This window comes from Aphanomyces invadans (genome assembly GCF_000520115.1).
Source record: "Aphanomyces invadans strain NJM9701 unplaced genomic scaffold supercont1.4, whole genome shotgun sequence".
Taxonomy (NCBI): domain Eukaryota; phylum Oomycota; class Saprolegniomycetes; order Saprolegniales; family Verrucalvaceae; genus Aphanomyces; species Aphanomyces invadans.
In genome coordinates, this window is record NW_008580149.1 from 653979 (window position 1) to 680109 (window position 26131).

The 26131-nt window shown below is 57.6% G+C and overlaps 10 protein-coding genes across 14 annotated transcripts; 6 read left to right on the forward strand and 4 right to left on the reverse strand.

Moving 5' to 3' along the window:
• The first annotated feature begins 212 nt into the window (after positions 1 to 212).
• On the forward strand, positions 213 to 3018 carry H310_02682. Of its 2 annotated transcripts, none has more exons than XM_008866275.1 (7): positions 213 to 551; positions 602 to 885; positions 964 to 1091; positions 1443 to 1714; positions 1804 to 2022; positions 2137 to 2190; positions 2261 to 3018. In XM_008866275.1, the coding sequence occupies exons 1-7, from the start codon at positions 345 to 347 to the stop codon at positions 2837 to 2839; spliced, it is 1743 nt and encodes a 580-aa protein (XP_008864497.1). In that variant the 5' UTR covers positions 213 to 344; the 3' UTR covers positions 2840 to 3018. The 2 variants fall into 2 exon arrangements, with proteins under 2 accessions (XP_008864497.1, XP_008864498.1); XM_008866276.1 differs by having other exon boundaries at positions 1491 to 1714.
• A 979-nt stretch (positions 3019 to 3997) lies between these two features.
• H310_02683 (hypothetical protein) lies at positions 3998 to 4762 on the forward strand (the record flags this gene model as incomplete). Its single annotated transcript, XM_008866277.1, has 3 exons — positions 3998 to 4196; positions 4287 to 4357; positions 4412 to 4762. 3 exons carry the CDS (start codon positions 3998 to 4000, stop codon positions 4760 to 4762), a joined length of 621 nt encoding a protein of 206 aa, XP_008864499.1.
• A 175-nt stretch (positions 4763 to 4937) lies between these two features.
• Positions 4938 to 5327, forward strand: H310_02684 (hypothetical protein; the record flags this gene model as incomplete). The annotated part of the gene is made up of 2 exons (XM_008866278.1): positions 4938 to 5049; positions 5140 to 5327. 2 exons carry the CDS (start codon positions 4938 to 4940, stop codon positions 5325 to 5327), a joined length of 300 nt encoding a protein of 99 aa, XP_008864500.1.
• Positions 5328 to 6049: 722 nt separating this feature from the next.
• Positions 6050 to 10594, reverse strand: H310_02685 (serine/threonine protein kinase). 3 transcript variants are annotated; one of them, XM_008866279.1, is made up of 13 exons: positions 10522 to 10594; positions 10336 to 10464; positions 10185 to 10286; positions 10022 to 10123; positions 9860 to 9961; positions 9670 to 9759; positions 9471 to 9572; positions 9320 to 9421; positions 9158 to 9256; positions 8973 to 9074; positions 8406 to 8927; positions 7750 to 8299; positions 6050 to 7706 (listed from the first exon to the last, which is right to left on the reverse strand). In XM_008866279.1, exons 1-13 carry the CDS (start codon positions 10522 to 10524, stop codon positions 6178 to 6180), a joined length of 3534 nt encoding a protein of 1177 aa, XP_008864501.1. In that variant the 5' UTR covers positions 10525 to 10594; the 3' UTR covers positions 6050 to 6177. The 3 variants fall into 3 exon arrangements, with proteins under 3 accessions (XP_008864501.1, XP_008864502.1, XP_008864503.1); XM_008866280.1 differs by having other exon boundaries at positions 9670 to 10286; XM_008866281.1 differs by having other exon boundaries at positions 9471 to 10286.
• Positions 10595 to 11266: 672 nt separating this feature from the next.
• Positions 11267 to 13063, reverse strand: H310_02686 (hypothetical protein). Its single transcript, XM_008866282.1, has one exon. It carries the CDS (start codon positions 12352 to 12354, stop codon positions 11407 to 11409), a length of 948 nt encoding a protein of 315 aa, XP_008864504.1. The 5' UTR covers positions 12355 to 13063; the 3' UTR covers positions 11267 to 11406.
• Positions 12380 to 12988, forward strand: H310_02687 (hypothetical protein; the record flags this gene model as incomplete). Its single annotated transcript, XM_008866283.1, has 1 exon — positions 12380 to 12988. One exon carries the CDS (start codon positions 12380 to 12382, stop codon positions 12986 to 12988), a length of 609 nt encoding a protein of 202 aa, XP_008864505.1.
• A 136-nt stretch (positions 13064 to 13199) lies between the features above and the next one.
• H310_02688 (hypothetical protein) lies at positions 13200 to 14518 on the forward strand (the record flags this gene model as incomplete). The annotated part of the gene is made up of 7 exons (XM_008866284.1): positions 13200 to 13309; positions 13388 to 13433; positions 13514 to 13678; positions 13738 to 13844; positions 13958 to 14144; positions 14192 to 14278; positions 14327 to 14518. The coding sequence occupies 7 exons, from the start codon at positions 13200 to 13202 to the stop codon at positions 14516 to 14518; spliced, it is 894 nt and encodes a 297-aa protein (XP_008864506.1).
• H310_02689 lies at positions 13928 to 17717 on the reverse strand. Of its 2 annotated transcripts, XM_008866285.1 has the most exons (3): positions 15455 to 17717; positions 15024 to 15339; positions 13928 to 14973 (listed from the first exon to the last, which is right to left on the reverse strand). In XM_008866285.1, the coding sequence occupies exons 1-3, from the start codon at positions 17621 to 17623 to the stop codon at positions 14708 to 14710; spliced, it is 2751 nt and encodes a 916-aa protein (XP_008864507.1). In that variant the 5' UTR covers positions 17624 to 17717; the 3' UTR covers positions 13928 to 14707. The 2 variants fall into 2 exon arrangements, with proteins under 2 accessions (XP_008864507.1, XP_008864508.1); XM_008866286.1 differs by having other exon boundaries at positions 13928 to 15339.
• Positions 17718 to 20208: 2491 nt separating this feature from the next.
• H310_02690 (hypothetical protein) lies at positions 20209 to 21782 on the forward strand (the record flags this gene model as incomplete). Its single annotated transcript, XM_008866287.1, has 1 exon — positions 20209 to 21782. One exon carries the CDS (start codon positions 20209 to 20211, stop codon positions 21568 to 21570), a length of 1362 nt encoding a protein of 453 aa, XP_008864509.1. The 3' UTR covers positions 21571 to 21782.
• Positions 21783 to 23303: 1521 nt separating this feature from the next.
• On the reverse strand, positions 23304 to 25045 carry H310_02691 (hypothetical protein). The gene has a single exon (XM_008866288.1). It carries the CDS (start codon positions 24729 to 24731, stop codon positions 23358 to 23360), a length of 1374 nt encoding a protein of 457 aa, XP_008864510.1. The 5' UTR covers positions 24732 to 25045; the 3' UTR covers positions 23304 to 23357.
• Between the last annotated feature and the right edge of the window lie 1086 nt (positions 25046 to 26131).

Sequence of the window (26131 nt, forward strand, 5' to 3'; positions counted from 1 at the left end):
TGCGCATATAAATATTTCGCGAAATATATTCCGCGATTTCTAGTTTCATCCCTTTTAAGCTAGGTTTAGATATTTTTGAGCTTACACCACACTGCAAACTCTCTTTTACGACGTAGGGCAAGTTCAGATCAAAGCAATTGTCTAGACTACTCCGCAAAACCAAGATTTTCATGTGCGCATATAATTATTTCGCGCACTGTATCTTCCGTTGTCGTTAGCGTGCGTCCGGTCATCCCGCCGGTCGTTGTCCTTCGGTGGGTTCGCAAATCTTTGCAGAATTGTATACGTAATCCGTCGGTGGGTTGGTAAATCTTTGCGAGGGAAGAGGCACGAGCGGCGTCGCCATGGCGAGCACCACCTTCCGTGGTTTGAACAGCGGCGAGCTGTACTGCCGAGTCGTGTCCAAGCAGGCATCTTCAGGAACTGCTCCATGCGCGGTGGTGTCTCACCTGAACGCGGACATGGCAACCTTTCTCAGTCTGCCGCTGCCGGCGCCGTCCGAGCACACTGCCAAACGAGCATTCCTTCGTGCCCACCGAGCGCAGCGCCGGGTATCCTTTGCGTACAGCGATCGCATTGCTCATCGTGGAGCGTATGGTAGCGAAAAGCTCAGTTCCAGATCGATCACATCCGCGCCACGGCTGCCGCTGTGGCCTCTCCGACGACCACCGCAGTGCACGTGGAAGCGCTGAGTTGCACGGCAGAAAGCTACGTGACAGAGTTCGCGTCCTGTCGACGCATCGTCGACGAAGCTTTGATGGGGTACGTGCTGCGGTTCTACGCGACGGTCGAAGCGGAGCGGCGGCACATTCACCATGTACGGGCCATGGCGCAAGCGGTGGTCGACGCCGCCTTGAACCGTGCCAAGCGCAATCTGCACCTCGAGTACGGCATCCATAAACACATTGCTTGGAGGATCCCCATCTTCTCACGAATGTCTTCTCGTTCGTGATCCATGTCTAGCATCTTTGCCCTCTACTTGGAATCCGACTCTGCCGGGCAAGTACAGTTTCGAAGACTCGACCCGTCCCATCCCCAGGGCGTGCGATGTCGCCGCGCGGCACTCGAGAACGCCAGGTCCCATGCCCCTCGTAAGTATGAGTGCATGGTTGCATGTGTGGGAGTTGCGATGCTGCATGCACGGCTTTGCGTATTTTATCGCCCTTGTCGGCGCGCTTCCCGCGGTGCTATTGAATTGCGTGCTATGCCTGACGTTGTTCGGGCGCTTGTCTCGCAAGAATTCCACATGCATCTTCCCGTTCTCGCTTCTCAATGGCGCTCGACGTGAGCACGTCTGCAGATGTCAGAGTGGTGTTTGAGGTCGTCGAGACTGCTCCCTCCTGTTGTTCTTTCCTTGACCACTCCACTGAACAAGTTGGCACTCGAGTGTCGCGGCCACGGTGCCACCGCGACCTCAACTAAATGTCGTGGATATCGTGCAGGGATGCAAGTGGTCGACGTGTATAAAATTGAAAACCCAACCGTGTTAGACCGCTTCCAGTCGATCGTGGCGTCGCTGCCGTCTCCAAAAGTAAAGGGACTGTTTTGCACCGTGCCAGCGACTGCGATCGAGCGGTGTGTCGCGTACGGCATGCATGCCGGCAACGACGGCCCGGTTGCCGTCTTCAAGGCGAGCTGGTATTCGATGGACAATGGTGCCGGGTCGACGGCCACGTATGCCCAACAAGTCGCCACCGCAGCCACGTTCATGGAGGTACAATCCGTCCTCCCCTTCCTCTATGGAAGCAGCGCACTCGACGCTGGTCGACACATGCCGAACGCACTTTCATTCACGTTGTGCAGTTTCCCAAACGCTTTTCGCGGTATAGTTCCCTCTCGGACGCCATGGACTTGGCAGCGGACACGACCACTCCAGGGACGGAACATGATCCGTCCCAAAAGACGACGCAATTTCTCGCGCTCTGTCGTGTAGTCATGCAGCACGTTGCGATTGTCCCGTCGGCCTCGGCATCGCCGTCGTTTCCGCCCACATCGATTGACACCATGTACTTCCACGCCGAGGTACACTCGACTCGCTGATGACCTGTTGGCAATTGTTCCTGAGCGAGGCTGGCGCTTTCCACGACATGACTCGTTCGTGGTGCTTAACAGATTTGATGGGGTGGTGGCGTGTAGGAAGAATACTTTGTGCGGCACGGACACTACGTGGTGCCAGAGTTTTTGATCCAAGTGAGTTGATACATCGTTTGTCGCCAGCACTTTGCAACATGGCGTGGACGAGAGGTCATGACATGACTAGGTCGAAGTGGACGCTTCCGTCGCGCCGCTCGGAGCCTGTCCATCCAACTCGGCGGCGGGAATCGAACACGACCACGAGGATCTCCCCCCAGTGCTCGCACCGACGCTACACGGGCCACATGATGCGCTGCCTCGCCCGACAGCATTTCCATTTGAACCAGCAGCGCCTACAAACGTTGGTGGCGGAGGGTATGGCAACAATGCGGTGAAGGGACTGCGCAAGACCAAGCCAGAATTGTTTGGTACGACTGCACTACGTGCCGAACCCGTCCCCGTCGTTTCCGAGCCGTGGACGCCCGACCAGTTGAAAACGCAGTGGCAGGGCGTGCAACAGAGTGTTTTCCACGCGACCGTGGCTGCACTCCATGAATTTTGGGACCACATGGGGCAAGCGTGGCGTCTCCACCGCGACAACTCAACGTCGTCGAGCCTCGGGCCCAATAACCAAAGCGCCAGCGATTCGCATGACCCGCTGGCATCCGACCAAACCAACAAAGCCAAGGTCAAGTCGTCGCTCCAGTCCAAAGTCAAATCGGTTGTCGCGAGAAGCCCATACTTGCCTGCGCCGCCTGGTCGATAGCAGTGTCGAGCCATCCGTCTCGATCGTCGACACGGCGTTGGTACAGTTTCAATATCTCGCACGAGGGCCGTCAGAGATTCATATGTGGAGACTGTGCGCACCCACGTAGCTCGTTCACTGGGAAACGATGCACACTCCTTGAACAGAATCGTTGTAATCGAAGAGATCCATCAGGGGCGTGACACAACAGCGTTCAGCAGGCCGGGCGGTCACGGTAGTAGAGCGTGCATTGGAACGTTGCGACATTCGCCGGGGGCTTTCAGTCCATGAGATGCCCCGGAGGGCCATCGCATGCGTCTCCATCGCCGAAAGCAGCGACGTTTTTGTCCGTTCTGGCAGTGCCAGGGCCAAGCTTAGCGTCACTCGACTGAAGTTCCTACGACAGATCGATGGCCAAGTCCAGCATCCTCTTAAAAGGAAACCAATGGGGGAAATCGTGCACAAACGTCGCTGGGGATGCCTTGGCCATGAAGGGGTTTGTAGTCTGGACTGGCGCAGGGGGGGGGTCGAGACGGAGATGGTCACCGCTTGTCGCTCACATGATTTCCTCGAGGTGATGTGGGGGAAGCAGACTGGTCAGAATCCCATCTCGACATGGCCTCCTCTCTTTGTCTGCGCTTCTCCAGCCTTGCCGCGCCTATCGAAACGAAAGCAGGTCCTCCTTCGAGCCTCTAGAGTCGGCTATAACGTCCACAAGCCCCCCTTTCTGAAGCACTGGCAGTCGCTGAAACAACGCCCCTCCACAGTGAGCGTGATGTTTGACTGACTCGGTGGTTGGCTCGTGTGACGAGCGCATGTATAAGGACGCATTTAGACACACGACCTGTTCGAGTAACGTTGCCAGGTACACACCCTCGCCAGCCACGATCGATCGTGGCGGATGGCCGAGGCAGTCTTTCAAACACATTGGAATTGGGGGAACGTGTGCGTGCTGGCCCCCCCAATGAACAGGACGCTGCCCCTCCAAGCGAAGCGGCTCGCATGCGTGGCAGTGTGTGTGGGCATGTGGGATGACGCAGGTGGAGGTCGGCTTTGCGACCCCCTCGTGTGCTGTAAAATCATTTGCACATGTCCGACCGTCGTGGCACCACTCGTCCCATTTTGAACTGAAGTGGGGGCTGGCTGATCTCGCGGTTCAAAGTCGCAGCGTTCTTGCGAATGATAAAAGCACGCGTGACCAAGGTTGACGGCAATCCAGCAACCAACGCGGCGCGGCGCCGCAACGAGTACCAGCGCCACGCGCAGAAACGATTCCGAAAAGTACGGTCAGGGAAGCGCCAGCAGCTCTGCCAGCTCGTGATCGAGCTCGAGGCCGAGAAAGTCGCTGCGCGGTCGCCGGACGCAACTACCGACCGCCGTATACCACTGGCATGCTCTCGTGGGCGGACATTGCGCTCGCGCTGCAAGACGCCACCCAGGTCAGTCGATCCAAACTGTCGGACTTCAGGTTCGCGTCGTGAACCAAGCCGGCTTGGCCGTGCGATGTGGGTCTATGTATCCAACGTCATGGCCGCTCGGGTACGACATGCGCTCATCTTCATTCAATGCCACTTCGGATACATGGATGGCTAGACTTGCTTGCGCCAAGGTGGCGGCATTGTCGAAACGTGGCAGCATGTGTCGCTGCCGTCGGCGCCGCTGGCGAGACACCAAGGACTCGATTGGATCACGTCGCAGCTGTACCACACAACACGGGACGCAGTGCTGGCGGCGCAGGGGTTTCCGGCCTCGCACCACCGTTTCATTGACATTCAAGGGGAAGACGATGGATCGCATCGTCCTGTGGTCACGATCCAACATCAGCGGGTGGTGCACGAGCCATGGACGGCCATCACAGCCCGGTGCCATTCGTTTGTCATCGAGTCGAATGGCTTTGGCTACGACTCGGTCGAGACTCTCTGCGACGACAACGGCGACGCCTAGTAAGGTACGGACGGCGTCCGGCGTGGAAGGCGCCGTGTTGCTGGCCACGTTTACAACCCCACCCAACTTCTTTCATCGTGTACGCAGCCCAACCATCCGTGGTGGACGGACCAACGGATGGTCTACCGCCGCCGCAACATCGGGAATCCCGTCGTCGGCGACGTCGTCATGCAAAATGACGTCCGTCGGCAGTTCGTCGACCCCACGAGGTCCGTTCACGTCGCTCGCAACATCCTTTCCGACGACAAGCATCCCCTTGGGGCACTTGCTCGCGATGGTTGTCGCTGGTACGGCGCGCATTGCGATCGTAGTGGCGATGTGTCTGCCGTAGGATTGGCACGCACAGACTGGTCGACACAACACGTCGTTGGTGACAGAGTGCTGGACGGTGTATTGGTTCCGGCGGGGCGATGCGCTCGCATCATGGCAGGACGAAGCGTCCTTCGACAAGGTCCCGGTGGACCACGGCCATCGCGACGCCCCCACCGACGCCCAACGAACGTTGCTGCCCATCGACAAGGCCAAAGTGTCCTGGCACGTCGCAACACCATTTTTCAACGCGTAGAAGGTCTCGGACGTGAACCCACTTCACCAAAACTCAACGCGGGGTCCCCCACCACAACCCACGATCTCGAGTCGGATGCCACAGCTACACAGGACGAGAGCCAAACGAGATGCAGCATCATCCGCGTGAACATCAAACTCCAGGAGGCGGCATTCGGGCCAACACCACGGGTCCAACTGTGGAGACCTTTCTTGTGGTCCACGGGAATGCCGACGCACGCCCACTCGGCACCATGTGCACATGGCGGCGCACGACGCAGCAAAGACTTTGCGCATCCGAGCCACGACGTCGCGGTACGACCGGCGCATGTCCTTTGGACCAATTCAGTTCGTTGGCGAACAGATATTGGGCTTTTTTCCAGCCCACGCTGGCGACGCCCTCGTGTTGTCCTCGAGTACTGGATGGTTCCGCGATCGGAATCGCGTTGGTTGTCGTCAGCGGGCTTTGCACCACCGGCGCCGCTGCTGCATGGTTTGCCTCTTTCGCGGGCAAACGACCCACGACCGACATCGACGTCTGGAAAAAAGCCCAATATCTGTTCGCCAACGAACTGAATTGGTCCAAGGACATGCGCCGGTCGTGCCGCGACGTTGTGGCTCGGATGCGCAAAGTCTTTGCTGCGTCGTGCGCCGCCATGTGCACATGGTGCCGAGTGGGCGTGCGTCAGCACTCCCGTGGACCACAAGAAAGGTCTCCACAGTTGGACCCATCGACATCCCCGTCGGACCCAGACCGAAACCTGTTCTCCTTCGTGTGTGGAGGAAAACTACGTTCGTTTCGATGCATGCAACGCACATCCAGTCGGGAGCGGTTCAATGTACAAGCAGCCCATACAGCGCTGCTTATCCAGCTACATCATGCCGCAGCAGGTGGGCCGGTCGACGTCCGGCCGCGCTTTGCCTCCCGGTAGCATCGACGGGACGCCACCCACGACGACGGTCGCGAGGGACGGTGGCTCTGGCATCATCTCGTTTTGCGCGAGCAAGTCGATGTAGATCTGCTGCGCCGTCTTGCCGCCGGTGGTGTTGGCGATCGGTTTGGCTTGCTGTAGCCCTGCCGTGCTCGTCGGGCGCGACTGCTCCATGGTGGCCACGGTCAACGGGGTCGTCCACAGCGCTTGTCCGTTGGACGCGTACGTGCGGCAGAGCCCAGCGTAGTCTTTGTCGTGGTCATACTTTTTGAAAAATCGCTCGAGTTCGCGAAGGGCAGCGCCACGGATGTGCTGGACCGGCACGCCCTCGTCCTCGACCGCACGCTGCAACACGTCAAAGTCAAACACGGACGACGTTTTCTTGGCGTTGTCGATTTGGTCGCCCAAGTCGTCGATCACACGAGGGTCCAGCGACGGCAGCCCAAGACACGACAAAAGGCCCGCGATCGTGCTCACGCCTTGGAGCAGGCGGAACCCCGTCTGAAGGTACGGCATCGCGGCCGACATGAACTGCGTGTACTCGTCCGACTTGGTTTCGATGCGGATCGGGTAGACCGACCCCGGCGGCGGCACGACGGGAAGCCCGAGGACCTCGTCGAGGAGGTACAAGAAGAGGGGTTCGCCCGGGCCGACGAGGCGGAGCGCGCGCCCGATCGCTTTGTTTTGCTTGACTGCGTGCATAAAGTTGTGGCCCATGTCGATGCCTTTTTGAACAAACGACGTCACATCTCGGAGCACATCTTCTGCGTCGTCGTCGACCAACGGAGGGGTCGTCAAATCCATGGGCAGCACGACAAATGACGTCGGAAACGCGACTTCGGTCGCTTCAAAGATGCCTCGCATCAAGTCCGTCTTGGCATCGCCCACCGCCTTGAGGGTTTCCCTCGTCACGAAAACGACTTCGTCCAGCCGCGTCGCGACGGTTTGAAATCCCGACGCCACTTGCACGTGGAGCGCATCCAACTTGTCGAGCAACAACTGACCAGACGCGTCGTCGTACTTGACTTCAAAATACGGATGCGCCAGGATCCCCGCGACCGAGATGCGATCGTCCGGGTCGACGACCAGCAGCTTGGCGATCAAGTCGCGGGCCAGCGCGTTGCTCACTTTGTTGTTCAACCGCTTGGCCACGTCGGCGTCGGTCCACGTCGCCGCGCGGACGATTCCGGATTCGTCCACGTCTTGGTTGATGTCGGTCGGAACGAGCTCGACGCCGCTGTACATTTGGTACATGACAACGCCAAACGCCCACACGTCGATGGCAGGAGATGCCAGGACGGGCTTGAATGGTAACGTCGTGGAGGCGGATACGTCGTGGAAGGTCTTGACGCAGTAGTGGTGGCGAGGCTGAACTTTGGCCCACAACTCGGGGTTCGCGTCGACCTGGTCGTTCCAGTGCGCCGCGATGGCGGCCGCGTCGCGGTCGCCCTGCAGTCGGTAAAACATTTCTAGCCACGATGAGCCAAGCGCGCGATATCGAGACACACGTACCAGGCGGCAAACTGCCCGAGCTAAACTTGGCTCCAATGGGGTTCCCGATCGGCGTCGCGGCGTCCATGTCAATCACGCGCATGTGGTGGTTTACGCGGAGGATGTTGAGTTTTTTTAGATCGCCGTGGACGACGCCGTGGTCGTGCAAGTGCTGCAGCGCTGCCGCCACTTCATGGAGCATGCTCCGGATCTGGTTGTCGTTCGGTCGTTCCTTGAGGAAAATGTCTTCGAGGCTCCGGTCCGCGGCCGGCATCACGAGAACGTTCGGGTACTGTTTCATGGCGACCCCGCCGTGCAGGTGGAGGGTCCCGACGTTGGCGTCGAACATCGGTTGTGGCAACGCCGGCAGCAGCCCCAGGACAAACTGAATGTCGAGGCCGTTGCGGGTCTCCACTTCCCGCGCGTGTTCGTCCGCGTTTCGCATGAATTTCATCGCGACCTTGAGCTTGCCGCCAAACGTTTGGTCGCAGTACCGAAGGTACTCGGTCGCGGACAAGTGGCCGCTCTGGTCCTTGTCCCAGAGGTCAAATTCGTGCGCCGACCCGACTTGCTACGCAACGACGCGTGAGCGTGCTGCCCCAACGATGCTCGAACCCAATGCAGAGCGCTGCCAACGACACGCGTCGTTCACAACGACATACGTGGACGGGGCTTACCTTTTTGATGTCGGCAGCGCTGGGCTGCTGGCCCAGGACTCGGCCACATGCGATAAAGCCAGCCTTGTCCAGCTCGCCGTCGGCGTTGGCATGCATGTCAAACACTTGCTGGAACACGCCGTGGTCGTACGCGTGCACCACGACCGCCGTCGAGCTCACGTGGATCGCCGGGCCGTCGAAAATCTCGTACCGACCACAGAAGAAGCGTAAGCCGTTCAAAAAGTCGCGGGTCGCGGCGTCGGTGGTCTGCAGCGCTTCGCGGCCGTGTTGGTCTTTGGCCGTCGCGAGCTCTCGAATCCATTCGTCGTCGCCGGCGCGGAGCATCGTCGACACAACCGACACACGCACGGCGGGGTCGACGGGCACATGCGAGTCCAGGAACGTTGTCCACGAAAACGAATGGTTGTCGCGCGCCGACACTACACCAGACTCGCTCTTCTCGACGGGGAAATCCAACTGCAGCAGACGCAACGCCACGTCGTGCGTCAAAAAGGGCGCCACCCATTCGAGAATGAGCTTGTCCTGGTCGCCAACGTCGTGAGGGGCTGGCGTCAAAGACAGCGTTACCTTGAAATGGATGTTGCGCACAGTCATCCCGCTCGCAACAAGGACGACCGCCACTTGGTACTGTTCGTCCTGTAGGGCCAACTCGAGGCACGAGTTGCCGTTCTACGTTGGCGCGGTGGGGGATGGATGGATGGATATCGAGACTTGTTTTGGGTGACTGGATGGCTACATTGGCAGCTACCAACCTTGTCGAGGATGGACGTGTCGGCGCCATGCTCCAACAGCATGCGGATGACGTCCAAGTTGTCGTACTGCGCCGCTTTCGCCAGTGCTGTTTGCTGGCGCTACATCACGTCCAGCCATGCGTTTGGTTGAAGCAGCAGCAACGAAGACGGGGGATGTCATACCGCGCCTTGGGCGTTGACCTGCGTGGCCGGGTTGGCCAGCAGCAGCGCGACGTTCTCGATGTTGCCGTCTTCGGCGGCCGCAATGAGCGGCGTGTCGCCATACTACGGGCTTGTACATGATTTCCGAGCGAGGACGAAAGGCCGGACGCACCTTGTCTTTAAAGTTGACGTCCATGTCATCCCGTTCAAGGAGCGCCGCGACGACTTTGGTCTTTCCCGACTGGCACGCGGCGAGAAGGGCGGGATGGCGGATCTACCAAGCATGATGCCGTCGCTCAGCTCCACTCGATGAAATCAGAGCGGCGCTGGCTCGCAGGACACAATGCTCGATCGCATCGCGCCGAATGCACCTTGTCATCGACTTCGGGGCGGTCCAAAAACAGCTTCATCGTGTTCACGTGTCCGCTCTCGCAAGCGACGACGAACGGCGTGACATCTCCCTACCGTGCCGATCATGACAACAGACATCGAATGCCATCGCTTGGGCACGTGATTCGAGCGGTCGGTCCAGCGAGACCGCAGCGTCCTGCGTCAACGTACGTCGCTCGGCAAGTTGACGTCGATGGTTGGCACTTGGAGCAGCTCCCGGACAACGGCGACTTGGCCCTTTTCTGCAGCTTTGTACAGCGCCGTTTCCTTGTACTAGATCGACAACGTTCAGCTGAGAGACTGCGCCGAGAGAGGTTGCGAAGGACAACGGACTTCGCCTCGAAAGTTGACGTCGATCTTGCCGGACGCGACGAATTGACGCACGACGGCCAACTGGCCTTGCTCCGCCGCCACAATAAACGCCGTGTTTTCGTTCTAGAATGGGACCCACGCGCGTGTGTGGTCATGTTCGCTCGTCTGCTGCGTGGAGCCGCACCTCATCCACGCCATTCACGTCAATGTCGGCGCGGTCCAAAAACCCCTGGACGAGCTCCGTGTGTCCCAACGCCGACGCAGCAATCAACGGCGTCGCCTTCCACTACGCCCGTGACACGGTCAGCACTTACACGACCGATCGCTGCACGTACGTCTCGCTTGCGCTTGTCCTGGAACACGTACAAGCCGTTCATGTTGCATTCCCCCGACAGTTCGGTGAGGAGGACTTGGAGCGTGTCGCCTTCCGTGATGGCCTTGACCAGCGCATCGTTCACTTGGGCCTGCACAGAGCCCACGTCAGGTATTGTGCGCCACACGCACACCGGACGCGCGCGTACCATGGCGGCAATTCGGTTGTGCTTCGTTGATTGCGTCGGGAGGCGTCATCCAGCCAACGTCGTTCGATTGTGTGGGATTTTTCAAACTACGAGCTCAAAATTGGCAAAAAAGTCGTTGCGTTGCACAGATTTTACACGAAAATGGCCCCTTTTTCGTCCATCCCACACGAACAATCAATGGGAGAGGCCAGAGAATCGGTCCAGACGGGTATGTAGCGCGGCTGTCGGCGGCGCGTCATCGACGCCGCCGTGCCCAGGCCTTCCCTGAACAAACTCAAAATCCTGCTGCGCCATGGAACGAGCGACGCCGTGGCCGGGAGCCCTCTGCGACGTCGTCCACAAGCGGAGGTGAGCTGACCGCAGCCGAGGTGCAGCCACCGGCGTGCCACTGCAGCCGAGCCGGAAAATAGTCCACTCGACTTTCCATGAAACGGTGCGATTGTGGTCGCCTCAACGATTTGCACTCCGCGACAAGGTCCGTGCAATCGAACTGGAGCGCTGGCGCGGAGAACGTCGGAAGGATCGAGTTGGAATCGATGGGGAACATGTCGCGTGGGCGGCCTCCCGTCGTCCCACGGCGTCGGTCGAGCCCCTTCCACCCATTCATGTCTGTTACTCGAGTCAGTCGTGCCCAGAGCCTCCGAGCACAGCTCCTGCCCGTCCATGACGGACAGCGAGCATGAGAGCTCCAGTGTATTCAACGCTCCCTGACCACACAGCCTACGATCGAGTTCCTCCATTCCCGTGGGGACCAAAAACGCGTATCGATTTACTTTCAAAAAGTGCGAAAAGGGTGCTGGCGACGACCCTTCCGTCGGGGGCGAGGCCGGCAGCATCACCATGTTGGGACGACGATGTCGGACGATAATCAGCAGCACGTATGCTTCATTCGGTGGCGTCGAGCTTGAGGTCCCGTCGTTGCTTGAGTGCCTTGAGGGACTTGCCTTGCTTTTGGCGACGCCACCACGTTTTGGCGCTGTTGGCAAACAAGAGCGGCGGCGCCACGAGGACGGTCGCAACCCCCACGCCGACGGCCACGACGGCGAGCGCCGCCACAACCACGACAGCTTTGGTCACGGCTCGTACGGGCGCGGTAGGCCCAAGCGATGTAGACGTCGATGTGAGGAACGCCCTCGGCTTGCACATGACGTCCGCGTGGTCTTGCCACTCGACGCGGCAAAGCCAGCAAAAGTCAAACGCGCAGTAGATGCACGTCATGTGCGTACACCCGCCGGTTTTTTCAATGGCGGCGTGGCACTGCGGACACGTCCGCACGTCGTTGTGCTGTTTCCATCGTTGGAACGCTTTGTCCTGTCGGCACCCAAAGAGATGGTACGGGTCGCCGCAGTGGTTGCAAGACGACACGTGGCACGTGGCACAGGTGAGTTTGCGACCGGCCACCGTCACGTCGCGTCCTTCGCAGCGCGGGCACTCGATCGGCGTCGCCGCGGCGTCGACCAAGTCCACGTATACCTGGTAGTCGTCGTGGGAAGTGTATGGAACGACCGTGTCGGGGGACAGCATGGCCGGGCACCGCACCCCAGGGCACGTCAACCGCATGGCGCGACGGCGCCGGCTCCGTCCCGTCTCGGCAATCGTCATGTGGACGTATTGGAGCATGCAGTCGTGGCACACACTCGCGCCGCACACCCCACACACGTACGTGGCGGTCGCCGCGGACGTCGAGTCGTGCAACTCGTCCAGGCAAACGGCACAGGAGAGCGGCGGATGGTGGCGTTTCGTCGAGGGCGGGCCAGATGGGTCGTGTGGGGCCGCCGCGTCGAGAGATGCGGCCGGCGGCGACCTGTGGACCGGACGACCTGTGTGGAGCATCGAAGTGCCAAACTGAGTTGATTCGATGGCGATGGTTGTGGCAAGCCGCCCATCTCGATGTCGTGCCGCAATGTGGATAAGAAGAAGCTACTTGGACACAGTACACAAGTTGAAATTTCGAATTTGCCACATGCTATGTACGGTGGATGCAGCGCGTGGCGTTGGCCTGAGGCGTGCGAAGAGGGGGATGCGCACGTCATGTCGAGAGGGGGGTGGCGCCGTGGCTCGACCCAACAACTCAGGCGGCTGGTCGATGGGTTGTTGTTGTTGCGCCAGGAGGCAAGCACGTCACGTCCGTTCCGCCGGCGTGCTCGGTTCCTACATCCGCGCCAGAAAACGTGGCGTTTGTGGGCGAGAAGGCGCACCATACGATGCTGCCGCGACGTGGTGTTGGGAATGCCACTCCATGCGAGCGCAGAGTGCCAACCCTGGCTCGTCGGGTTGGTTTTCGCGGCGCAAGCGACACCGACCACCACAGCCACCATGGATGCACTTTCTCGTTGATCCAGGCCAACGTGACGCCACTTTGCAAGATAGTTGTCGCCTCGAATGGACGGCACCAACCGTGTATGTGTCGCTACGATGGTTGCATGACGCAGCTGCGACTGCTTCCTCTGCTGTCCCCTGCGCGTGACGTCGCCTCCGTCGCACGTTCGCCGCTCGCGCAGATGCGTCGAGCGGTCTGGTAGGGGGGATGCAGGCACAGAATGTATTAACCAATGGCATCGCTTGGTTTGGTTCGGGAGGACATTTTAGCCAATGGCCTTTGAGAGGGAATAGATCCAAAGCTAGAATGGCTGGATCTCGAGCAGAAGCCAGCTTGTGTTGCGTGTGCCACGTGCAGCATGCTCCGAAGGTCGACGGTACACATTGGCGCAGCGGCAGCTGCCGCCGTCCTTGCAAGTCAGAAGTCGCCTGGGAGCACGGCCCGTTGCGAAAAGATCTACGAGAGCGGGTAGGTCACGCATGCAGCTCTCGTCGTGCGCGCCAGGGCTGTTTTCGCTTCGGCATCTCATGCAATTTACGTACACAGCCAAGTCCTGGGCCGCGGGGTCAAGCTGGAACTGTGGAAAGCCAAGGTGCGTGCACACGCACTGCTCTGCCATGACGCTCGTGGTCCCAAGCGGAGGATAACTCAATGGCGGTCGTGGCGCATTAGCACAAGAACGTGGACGTGCTCGACTTGGAGAGCGAAACCATCCAAACAGGGCTGACGCACGTTCGCGATTATCATGCGACGGGAGCCAAGTTTGTCCACGTGGCCAATAAGTTGCTCCGCAACGTGCTGGAATCGGCGCTGACCCAGCTTCCCAACGATGAAGATGTGGGTATTCCCAATTGTCCATGGCATCACGTTCACGTCTGTAAATTCCCCGGTGGCAGGTGGTCGTTACGACTCCGTTGGGCCACAAGATCAAAGGCATCGATTACGAAGATGGCGTCAACGTGTGCGGCATAGCTTTGGTCGAGCGTGATCTCGTCCTAGAACAGTACGTCTGCCTCGCCTCGCTGGCCCTTCGAAACATCTCGTCATGGCTCGTTCGGCATGTTTCAACTCTTGTGTACATGGAGCACCCATCTCGTCACCGTTGATTTCGTTCAGGATGAACCTCCTCCTCAAGACGACACTCCCCTTTGATTCGGTAATCGGGCACCTCCAATTGAGCGCCAACTCGTCGACTCCCGGAGCGCTCGCGACAGCCACCCTCCCTGACGGCATCGAAGACATGCACGTTATCTTGGTGCACCCCGAATTCGCGTCGTTTGACGTGGTCCAACCTGCGCTGCAAGTGCGTTGCGATCGAGTGGTCGTGCGTGCTCATCTTGTCGTGCATAGCTCCTGCTGAAGAAAGGTGTACCGGAAGACCATATCCAAGTCGTCACGCTTGTGACGTGCCCTGCTGCAGCGGACAAGTTTTGCGCCGTACGTGACGGCTCCTCGTCCGATCGATTGACTCGTGGTGGTGTGCAGACCTTTGCGGACGTGAGTTTGGTCACGGCGGCATTCGACGCGACGTCGGATAGCCAAGGCCGCATTGTCCCAGGCCTGGGCAACTTTGAAAAACGCTATGCCGGCGACGCCATCGAAGTCCCCGACGTCTCCGACGACCAGGGCGACGGCGCTGGCACTGGTGGGATCACGTCGTGGTGGCCATTCAAGTAGAAATACAGTGTCGGCAAGTTCCAGCCCATCCATGCAATGTCGACCACCCATTGTCCAGAGGTTGAACATTTTGCCACCTGTGTGTTCAAGGACCAGTCCAACTGCACTGAGGACTTGCCACTGGGGACGATTGGAGCAAACGATGTCGCAGGCGCAGTTCCAGCAGAGGTCATAGCCGTCAAGGCACATTCAGTTCACTTGTTGCTTGCGCTGCTCTCGCCGCTTCTTGGCCTCGGCCCCCACGCGCTTAAACTTCATGCTTTTCGTCTTGGCGACTCCGCTGAATTTCTTGGGGTCGGCACTCGACATCCGCACTGGGTCGCGGCATCCCTTGCCGCCTTCCCAATGCGAGCTCGTGTTGGGGTTTCCGACAACGTTGCCGCAGGGACACTCCTTTTGTTGGCTCGAATGTTCGCGAGAGCAGAGACCACAGATGAACCGACTGGCAAAGATGTCTAGCATATTCACCACGGTCGGTGAACCAACCAGCGAGCGTGCGAGGTACCGTTGCCGGCGTCGGGACACGCCGAGGCGGCGTGGCAAACGTCACATGGGTACGCTTTCCCGCAACACTGGAATCGAAACCACCGGAGCGACTTGGAGTAGTGGGAGCAACGACCTTGGTTTGGCAGCGGCTGGCCGACGACCATCGCGTCGTCTTTGGTGAGTTTCTTCTTTGCTTTGGGCTGGCTGTGGTCGACAAAGCGGTCCACACTCTGATTGACGATCGTGAACGCCTTGCACTCGACCGCCATCTTGGCATGGCACCGCCGGCACACGACTTCGGATCGAATACGAGGCACGACGGAAACCAACCCTTCCTACTCGCCATGAACAGATCAAACGACGTGTCCTCGCTTGCGGCAAAAGTCGTCCAAAAAGACACTTCAAACTACTGCGACCTCGCAACGTCACACGGAAAGGAACAAGGGGTACCTCGGAACAACACGAACAAACCGCAAGGAAAACACTGGGGGGCATCACATCCACGAGCGTGCAGTTGATCAAGTGGACGTTCACCGCCAACTCGTTTGCAGTGTGCATCAAGACCGGGCGCAGTTCGACCGTTTGGAGCACACTGCAGCGCCGACACCACTGCCGGATCGTGTTTTTGGACAACGACAGGGTCGAGTCGAACGAGAGGGGGCACTGCGCGCACTGGAACGCGCACTTCCACGCGTGCAGTTGCAATGTGTCGATGTGGTGGAGGAAAAGGGCGTTCAGTTGGACGTGGATCGCTTTGGGGTCGATTTCGAGGTCGAGTTTGACTCGCGTCGACGCTGGAAGAATGCGCGAGTCGGTGCTGTCACTGGTGTCGTCGTTGTCGGCATCGTCAGGGACCACGGCCGGTGCGCTCTTGGGGTGATTCTGCCCCACGTCGGTGTGAGTTGGATTGGCTTGGGGAGGCGCCGCTTTGACAATGGCGACGGTAGATGTCGGGTCCCGCAGGAGGCGCGCGGCCGCCAAGCCTACCTTTGGCACCTTCTTCAAACAGGATGTCGTTGCCTTGGTACTAGGCAAAGAGGCACTAGCCGTCGATGCGGTGGACCTCACGTAATCCGCCAACACTTTGAATCGACCGATGCAGTCCTTCATGCTGCGGCCGTCCACGCACTCTGCAATGGCATGCCATCGTGCTTTGGCGTCGTCGAAAGACCCCGGAGGGAATCGTTTCAATGCCGCGTCCAGCTGGGCCTGTTGCTCCACCGTCCACGGGGTGGTACTCCTTGCGACGTGGCTTTGTGTTGGGACTGGCGGGGCGAGGTCGTCGTCACAACTGTTTACTTCGCATGCATGGCCGCCGTCGGTACTTGCCGCAGTGGTGGTGGTGGCCTCGGTGTGTTCCGTAAGGGGCTTGCCAGCCACATCCGCCGTGTCGATCACGGCGAAACCTTGTTCGATGTCGGCCGGCTCGGCGGACCGCGATGCCAGTGTTGGAACGGCAACTACATCGCCGCCGGGGTGGACAAAGCGGCACGCGTCGCCTTGGTTGCATTGGCCTTGCCGGTAGAATCGGCAAACTCTGCCCGACATTGGTTTGTTCGCACTGGGAGTTCGCTGCCTTGACGGATTTGTCGTGATCGGCTTGGGCGGTGGTTGTGAAGTGGACGGCTGCACGGAGCTCGCTGCAGTCTTCGCAACTTGATCCGCACGACGGGAAAAGGACTTGGCTTGATGTTCACCTTCGCCGTGACCAGCAGCCGCAAGCGAAGACCCGTTCAGATTGAATTCCGTGTGTCCGGCTTTGCATGGTGACGGCTCGGATGAGCAGATTCGACTGCCATCTTCGACGGACGCATCCGATAGAGCAGCCTTCTTGGACTCATTTCGTGCACCACGCTTTCCTTTTTTAGTCTTGGGTGTAGCCGCTTCTGCGCTGGGTGCAGCGAGGCTAGCATCTGCGTCTGGGGCATTCGACGCAGCCTTTCTTGTGTCTTTCGGTGTTCGTAACTTCACCGGCAATGTGTGGGAATACCGGCACGTCGCTCCTTGAGCGCATTTGCCGGCAGCATAGAAGCGACAGAGACGAGGGATGTTGGCCTTGCCGGACGATACAGTCACTGGTGCCACGGAAGGATTAACGTCGGTGCGACGATTCTCGGGTAGTGCCTCCGGGTTGGAAGGCGCGATGGTCGCGGTGGCGTCCGAAGGGGAAGATAATGCTACGATGGTGTTTACCTCCGATGCAGGCACTGGCGTGTGCAGGTTTCGAGGGGGCAGCATGATCTGTTTCAAGTTATTGTCAAGCCACGTAAGTGTTTTTCGGAGCACAAGTTGTCCTGGAAACAATGCTTGCCGAGCGTGGAGTTGATTCGCAATGGTGTCGGCAAACTTGGCCTGGAAACCTGGCACGGTGTCGCACTCGACTGTGAAAACTGCTGGGACATGCGGATATTGCAGCGGTACTTGGACGTGGATGATAAGTCCTTTATCAAGTTGGAACGGGAACTCAGGGTCGCTTGGCACGAGGCGAAGCACAAGCGTGCATGGAATCTGGACGTCCACAGGAGTGAACTCTCGACACGCTCCGTACCGTCGGAGCACGGCAAAGAGTTCCCTTTCCTCACAAGACGTGATCGTCGCAAGTTTCTCTTGCCAAGACATGGTGGAAGTGGACGTCGAGCAGACTTTTGTGCGGGTGGACGGCGCCGGCGGCGGAACGCGATCGGCGAATTCGATCGATTCTCCCTCGTTCCCAAATTCAAGCATGTGCAGAATGTTGGCGTGTGGGGACGAATGTTTGTCGTAGCAAATTTGCACGAATTGGAGCCATAATATTTTGGATAAATTCAACGAGCATTAACAATAATTTTCAATAATTTTGGATTTTAGGTCGTCCTGAAGTTATTCACCGAAGACATATTTTTATTGCGTCAGCTCAAAGAGGAGAGGTGGAACAATCTAGCGGTTGCAAATTCGAGCCCAAGTCAACCGCCCTTTGAAACACATCAAAAGTCCATGCATGATGCGTATGGCATCTTGTAGATGTAGTATCCAATCCAGGAAAACCATTGACGTCAACGATCCGTCGCATGTCGAATATCTGCGTCCGTCGTGAAGGTTAGCGCCGATTTGCAGCTTTGACCGTCGTATCAACGTCAATATTAATATCAAGACTTGAAAGCGTATACCATCCACAGCTTGGAGTTTAAAGCGGTCGAAATTCCGACTGGATTCCAGCGAGCGTTGCGTCCAGTACGTAAAATGGAGGTAAATTGATCACAAACAACGTCAAAATTCTCTTTGAATTGAAACAAGGGTATTTGTATTGAAAGTCGGTATATTTCCCGAATTCCTTTTAAACAATACTATGTAGTACACGACATCAGAGTTATATAGAGTTTTTTGCATGAAATCGCCCCCAACACAACACTCCCGTCAACATGACGTGTTTGATGGAGGGATAGGCAATGTTGGCGGTGACGCATGTTGTACGCCATCAGTCGAATCAGTCATCCATGCTGCCGCTTTCGTCCGTGCTGTTCGTGTATGCTACACGAGCCAACGGGCCAAGTCGGTGCATTTTGCGCAATTACATCCACGCGGTTCCGTTGCAACGCGAGATCGTTTCTACGATAGCACAGCCAAACTACAGTATAATCTCGAATTCGTCCAAAAATAGCATATATATTTCATTGTTCTACTTGCCGATCCACACGACAGGCGATCCAGGCACGGCCTCCCTCGTTCGACGTACCAGAACGGTCCAGACTTTGCCGGAAACCTGACCGAGCACCCTCCCTTGGTCGTTCTGAAAAGGTCAAGTGGTTGTGTTTGTGCAGAATTCACACGATGCCGCCATTGTCAGAGCAGTACCGACCCCCGTGCCTCTGACGTCGCTGAACCCAAATTAGGGCCAGATAGACGGAACAGTTCGTCTGTGGGAGGTGCATCACATTACTGTAAAGTAAACCGATTCGATTGTTCACTTTACAAGACGAGAACGCGCGTTTCGACGTGCACTAGATCACTCGTTGTTCTTGGGCAACAAATTCGGCCATCGCGTTCGCTAATGTCGATACAGATGGTGCACGAGCCAACGCACTTGAGGCCAGACGTGGCGAGGAGCGCGAACAACGTCCAGCGCGAAAGACGGGCGGCGTGAACAAGATTCAAACGGTCGCAACGAGTCCTCTCCAACTAGGGGAAGGCAGGGGCTGGTACGAGGCGTAGAAAGAACTCATTTTCTTGATCCACCTGCGCGATCGAACACCCACGGGCGCGCAGAGAGCAGGGCGGCGGAGGAGGGTTGGTTCTGGATCGCGGATCACGATAAGCACAACCAATTTTCGAGGGCCCAATGACAACTACCACAACGCGGCACGCGGAAGTTGCAATTGTGGCCGGACGCGGTAGCGTTGCCCTGGGCCTGTATACTCGCTTCATCGGCACCTTTGGGAAGCATTGCGCCGTTCAATGTCACAGGTCGTAGACAGCTGTCCCGGTCGACAAAGGAAAGCATGACTCACACAGTCCAGAACGGACCTGCTGTGCATATTTAAAATGTATGCCACAACTTTGTATACAAACATCAAGATGATTTTATTGTAGCATTTGGCGAACAGGCTTGACCAACTATACACCGAGGTGTTGTGATAACCTGGCAATAACGTGTTGGGAGTGCATTTTTTTGTGGGACAGTGGAGAATTTTTTTATGTGTACAGTACATCATGGAGACGCAAGAAAGCCATGACTGACTTCCACAGGTGGAAGTGGCCGCGGCCACGGGCTAACCAGGCCGACGAAGCACGGCGTGCTATGCTTCGACCGACCGACCGCTGCGTCAAGTCACACCCAGATTTGGTACTGGGTTTCGCTTTAGTTGGTGGTGGGGGGGCATCTCGGTCGGTTGGAGAAATGACGTTACTTGCTTGGTCAAAATATCGTTTGCTGCAACGATGAGCAAACCAGCAGAAGCAGCAGAACAACACGGCCTGGAGAGGGATCGAGGAGCTTGCAGCGACCGATAGAAGCCAACGTCGATGCAGTCGGGGGCGGTACGGAATCATCACGGCTGTCGCCATCAATTACGGCGTCGTTGGAAGGAGATGTCGCTGTCTAAATCGACCGACGTTCCGTTTAGTCAAGATATGGTACACTCTACATGAGTTCGGTTCGAAAACGGCTCGGATGTGTTATCACCAGCAGTCACGACGCTCAGTTTTGGATTCCGATGGACAGCGCCAGCATGTTGCACCCACGGCGTCAACTCAAGGCGTCGTCGCCGCCACTAGCGACGTCGACGGCGCGTCCGCGGCAGTTTTCGCTCTTCGTCGAGGCCGCCACGATCCTCCACTCCATGACCAAGCACTCGTCGTCGATCACTTGTTTTCCCAAACTTTACACAATTCCACGGCAGGCACCGTGGCCGCTGCATCTCCAAGGCGTCAAGCTCAACACGGCTCAAGTCCGCATGCACTACAAGAACAACAACCTGCACCCGGACACGAAGCGCGCCCTCGAGCGCATCAACTTTGTGTTTGACGTGAACCAAGTCAAGTGGAATCAAAAGATTGCCGCGCTGTGCATCTACAAGCAACTCCACGGCGGTGACCTGTGCGTCCCGCAGGACTTTCGTATCCCGACGGACGATCCACGCTGGCCACGCGACGTGTGGGGCATGCGACTCGGCCTCGCCGTCCGCAGCATCCGCCAAAAGACTCCCACTGACTCGGACCGGTACCGGCAGTTGTCTGCGATGGGGTTTGTCTGGAATGTCCTGGACATGGGCTGGGAAACCAAGCGACTTGCGCTGCAAGCGTACAAGGCCATCTACGGCGACCTCCTCGTGGCGTACAACTTTACCGTCCCCACCGACGACAGTCGGTGGCCACCAGAAACTTGGAACTTAAAGCTGGGCCACGCCGTCCACAACATTCGCCAGAACGGACACGACATGTCGTCGGAGCGTCTGGCCCAACTGACCGCGCTCGGGTTTGTCTGGGACCACTTGGAGTCGACATGGGACGTCAAGGTCACAGCGCTGCAGTTTTACAAGCACGTGCACGGCAACGCCGCCGTCCCGTACGGTTTTGTCGTGCCGGGCGAAGGCGCTGTTCCGATTTGGCCCCGGGAGACATGGGGAATGAAGCTTGGTCATGCCGTCCACAACATGCGGCAGAACATGGACGAGATGCCTGTGGCGAGAAGGTCCGTGCTAAACGCGCTCGGTTTTGCGTGGCAGTCGACGCCCCTCACATGGGTCCTCAAGCTCCGCGCGCTCCAGATCTTTAAAGACTACTACGGCCACCTAAACATTCCAGACGACTTTCGAGTCCCGATGGTGTCGACGCTAGACCAGCCGTGGCCTAAAAAGTGCTGGCACGTCCGGCTTGCCGACGTTGTGGACGAGCTGCGGCTACAAATGACGACACTACACGCAAACCAAGTCGCGGCGCTGGATGTCCTCGGGTTTGTGTGGCACAAACCCGCAGACGACAGCGCGGACGCGTGTGGTGTTGAGACGATTTCGATTTGCGACGGGTTCCCCTTGCTCAAGCGCCGGCGGTTCGATGCAACGGCCCCCAACATGTCCATCGTGTCGTTGTGACTCGTGGCGCGTGTCAGGTGTGTCTTGGTGTCGGCCGGTTTAGTGATGTTGTGAACGAAGTTATGAAACGGAATGCAAGACAGGTGTCGATTCCAGCGCATCGAGTTGGTCTCGCAATAAAAATCGATGTCGTGCTCGTCCCCAGCAATGTCTACTCGAGTACATCACGTGCCCCCCCCACTGGGGACACCTAACGTTGCCGCGTTGACATGCTGATACCAGGTCGTAGCGTTGCCAGCAATTGGGCCAAAGTTGTGGTGGCCGGTGCAGCTTGACCACACGTTGCCATCGAAAGGCTGGCATGCGTTTTTATCGGTGGTATTCCACCGGTGCAGTGTTTCCTTGTCGGTGGTTCCCCCGCCGCAACGCGAGCGTCGCAATGATTGCACCAACGCGGCCACTCCGACTTCAGTGAACCCCGGAAAAAGCCCCCAAAAATGCAAAAAGCCGTCCACCTCCAAAACATGATCTGTTTTCCTAGTAATAAATTCTACCACCTGTATAACCGGTCTGAAAAATGCCATTTCTTTTGACCAATTGGAGTGTAGATACAAATAATAACTGTGATTGACTGACTGAAATTCTCCTAGTTATAACCAATCAGGTAGGACGAATTCCCGTAATTTGAAAAAATGGATTTTATTCTGCCGCGATGCATACCAGGATGAAACATGATGGCTTTTTCTGAGGTTCACTGTACCGTCTCCTTCGCATGAAACGCAGCGGCCACCACTCCATTGTACGCACACGCATCAAACGACGAGGTACGATCGCGACCAGCAGTGCCGGCGATAGGCGAGTAGTGCCGACGTCACAACGAGGCAACGGCATTTTGCATGTCAACCCTTCTGTGGATGGAGGGTACAATTGTCGTTGCGCGTGCTATGGAATGAGCAGGCTTTCGCCGTGGTGGAATACAGTACTGTACCAGCGCTTTCGAAAAGGTAACGCGAGCGCCGCGACAGGCGTGGGAAGTACCACCTCGGCAGAAATGCACTGAAATTTCCGTAGCATGTGTGGCCGCAATTTCGGGAGGCCATGCCATTGGTCCCGAACAACCGTTGCCCCGGTACCGTCGATACCACTTGAGAGCGCTCCTGTCGCCGTCTAGAGCGTGCGTACCCGACAGGCGTGTGTCCGGTGGAATGCGGGCGGCGAGATGCGCTTGGTGGGTTGGCGTCGCCGCAACGAGCTCGGCGGGAGCCTCAAATCCCACCTTGGGAGGACCATATGATCCACATTCCTGTGCCGAGAACGTGCCGTTGGATACCGATATGCCACCATCGCGAGTTCGGCATCGTTCCCCGTGGCGGCAGCCCGTGGACACTGCTCGCTCGTTTGCGACCTCCTCGATGCACGGCGTTCGAAAGAATGCGTTGCCGCCGCGTTGGCTACCCCGAAGACGGCGAGAATTTGCCTTGGGTCGTCGAAAGTGTCTGGAGTTGCAACTGCTGCCATACAGTAATACAGTATTGGTCCATCTCGTGGTGACTTCGGAGATGTCACGAGAAAGACGTGTAGTACTACTAGCCTGCTGCGATACAGTGAACCAGGAAAAACTTGCAATACCAGTACTACTATCATTAAATTTCCGTTTAACTTTCACAAAAGAACAGAAGCAAAATTGCTTCTTAGTCCGTGATTGGCGAAATAAGCTTCAGCGAGTTTCGTGATCTGTGATTGGTTCCGTCTCGAGATCAGTCCATGATTGGACAAATATCCATAATGGAATTGGAGGTGTCTGATTGGTTGATTTGAGAAACTGTAACACGTTATTTCGTCGACAGTCAACACTTTGGGCTGTCGATCTTGATGCGCTTCGTGAGGGGAAATCCGTCGCAGATGGAGATCAACTCGACTGGGTCTTGTGACGCGTCACTTTCGCCGTCCTGCCAGGGGAACCCCAGTTCGTTCAATTGTCGAACTTGCGCTGGAGTCAAATTCTCGTGGTGCCGACGCACGTCGTCGGCGACATCCGCGAGTCGAATGTACCATGTCTTCTTGGGCCATGCGCTGTCGTTGCCGTCCGGGATGCGAAATGACGGCGGAATGACCAAGTTGCCAAACGTATGATGATACACTTGCAGGGCCACAACCTTCATCTCCCATGAGAGAGGTAGCGAGTGCCACACAAACCCCATCTCGTTCAGTTGCGCCTTGCGCGCGGCAGGCATATCTTGGAGGTTCTGTCGGATGTTGTGCACAGCATGGCCAAGTTTCATGTGCCACGTTTCGCGGGGCCACAACGACGACTCCCCCGGCACGACATACCCGTACGGGACGTTGAGTGAGTTGAAGAGCGACCGATACGTTTGGAGAGCAACGATTTTGACGTCCCAGCTCATTTCCAAGTGGTCCCACACAAAACCGAGGGCGACGAGTTGTCTACGCCGATCAGCGGACATCTCGTGGCCGTTCTGACGTATGTTGTGGACTGCGTGGCCTAGCTTGAGTCCCCACGTTTCCTTGGGCCATGCGACGTCGTGCGTGGGCACTCTAAAGCTGTACGCGACGAGGAGGTCCCCGTAGAATTGCTTGTACTTGACGAGGGCCAGCACCTTTGTGTCCCAACTCAGGTCCAGTATATTCCATACAAACCCCATGTCGGAGAGAATCTTGTGGCGCTCGGTGGATGGTTTGGTCTTTTGGCGGAGTCCTCGGACGGCGAGGCCAAGGCGCATGTGCCACAGATCCTTGGGCCACCGGGGGTCGTTTGGCGGGATGCAAAACTCCTGCGGCACACAAAGGTCGCCATGAATCTCTTTGTACGTCGCGAGCGCCAGGAGCTTCTGCGACCACTTGACTTGGTTCACGTCAAACACAAAATTGACGGCCCGGAGGCCCGCGAGCGTGTCGGGGTGGAGGTTCCCATGCTTATAGTGCATGCGAACTTGCGCCGTGTTGAGCTTGACGCCTTGGAGATGCGGCGGCCACGGCGGTTCTCTCGGGATGGTGTACAATTTGGGGAAGCTTGTGAACGACGTCGTGTCGCGCTGGATGGTGTGGAGCACTGTGGCAGCTTCGACGAAGACGGGAAAGTGGTGCAGTTGCCCATTCAGCAGCGACGCCATGTCGAACTGGTGCCTTCTCCTAGGGCTGGCGGCGGTTGTCGCCGGGCTGCTCGTCATGTCGGCGACTGCTTTATCGTCTGCAGCCTCCATCTGCGGTCCGTAGTGGGACGAATTGATCAATGGATTCGTGTCCCTGTCGTCATTAAGTGTATGGCGAGTTCGTCATGAACGAGTCAACTGGAGGAAAATATGCGCGTTCGCCCATCGAAGTTCAAATGGGTTGTGTGAGTCACCAGTGTCGATCTTCGCGGGACGCATTCCACTTACGCGAACGTTCTTTTGCGAGCGACCTCACGCAGGGCGTGATGGTGGTGGGAGGGCCAGCGATGGTTTGTCGAGGTGGCCAGGGTGGTCAGAAGAGCCAGGTCGACTGCCTCTGGCGGTCGCCTGTTCGTCGTGGCCCGAATAGTTCCCCTATTTCGACCCATGCTCGGTGTAGATTGTCGGGTGTGAACATTTTGCCGAATAGGGGCGAGGTTCGTTGCACTTGAAATAGAGAATTGCCATACCGAATACATGGATTTATAGAGGTTTCAACTCCAAATATGGAGAATTCACGTCCACCCTATAAATGGATAAAATTGTACGTACAGCGAAAAAGGCCGACACAACGCCGCAGACCCTTCTGCGCCGTCGGACGTCAACCTCGTACCAGATGCATCGACCGAGCTTCTCTGCATGTCATGGATGGTGGTGCATACGAGGGTGTGCCTCCCTCGATCGCTTACGCTTGTTGGGGCATACTTGACTCGGCAATATGTACCCCCGACGAGCAGCGACAAAGGTTGGCATGCACGAATGCTACCCAAGGCTAGCCCGTATACTGTGCTTCAGCCCCAGATATATCTCACGCCATTTGTAAAGAGGGGAACTCGGCGAGCAAGCACATCGTAAGTGTGTCGCCCCGCAATGGCCGGCGGTGGTCGCGCCTCGTGTCGCGATAAGGGATGGCATGGATGTGGCCCTGGTGTTGCTCGATGTGTCCTTGATCGTTGAAGCAATCCCAAGATCATGAAACCCAGGTTTATTATTGTCCCTAAGGCCTTGGGGTCGACCCCCGACTACCGCTTCGGCTCACCCATGGCGTTCTCCACACTCCCCCTGCAGAAACCGCACGCCAAGGGCACAGATACGAGCGAGGACGTTGCCGAAGCACAGTGTGAGCACCCAACAATGAAACCATGGAGCAGCACCTACATCCAGGATCAAGTGCCCCAGATCCAGCTGGTTCAGTCGACGTCGCGGCACAACCAAAGTGGCACTGGAATTGGAGGACTGCGTAAGTATAACCCAGGTTCACTTTGCCCTGGACCGTTGGACAGGATGCTTTGCCACGGGACGCGATAACGCAGATCTTTTGTCCGGCAACGACAGGGCACAGGGAGCTGTTATCGCGAGAAGAATGGAGGCAACGGATGGCGCCAGGAATCCTCGACCCAACGACTCCCGCACATCCATGCGCCGCACAGCTCTCCAACGTGTGCGGGGCT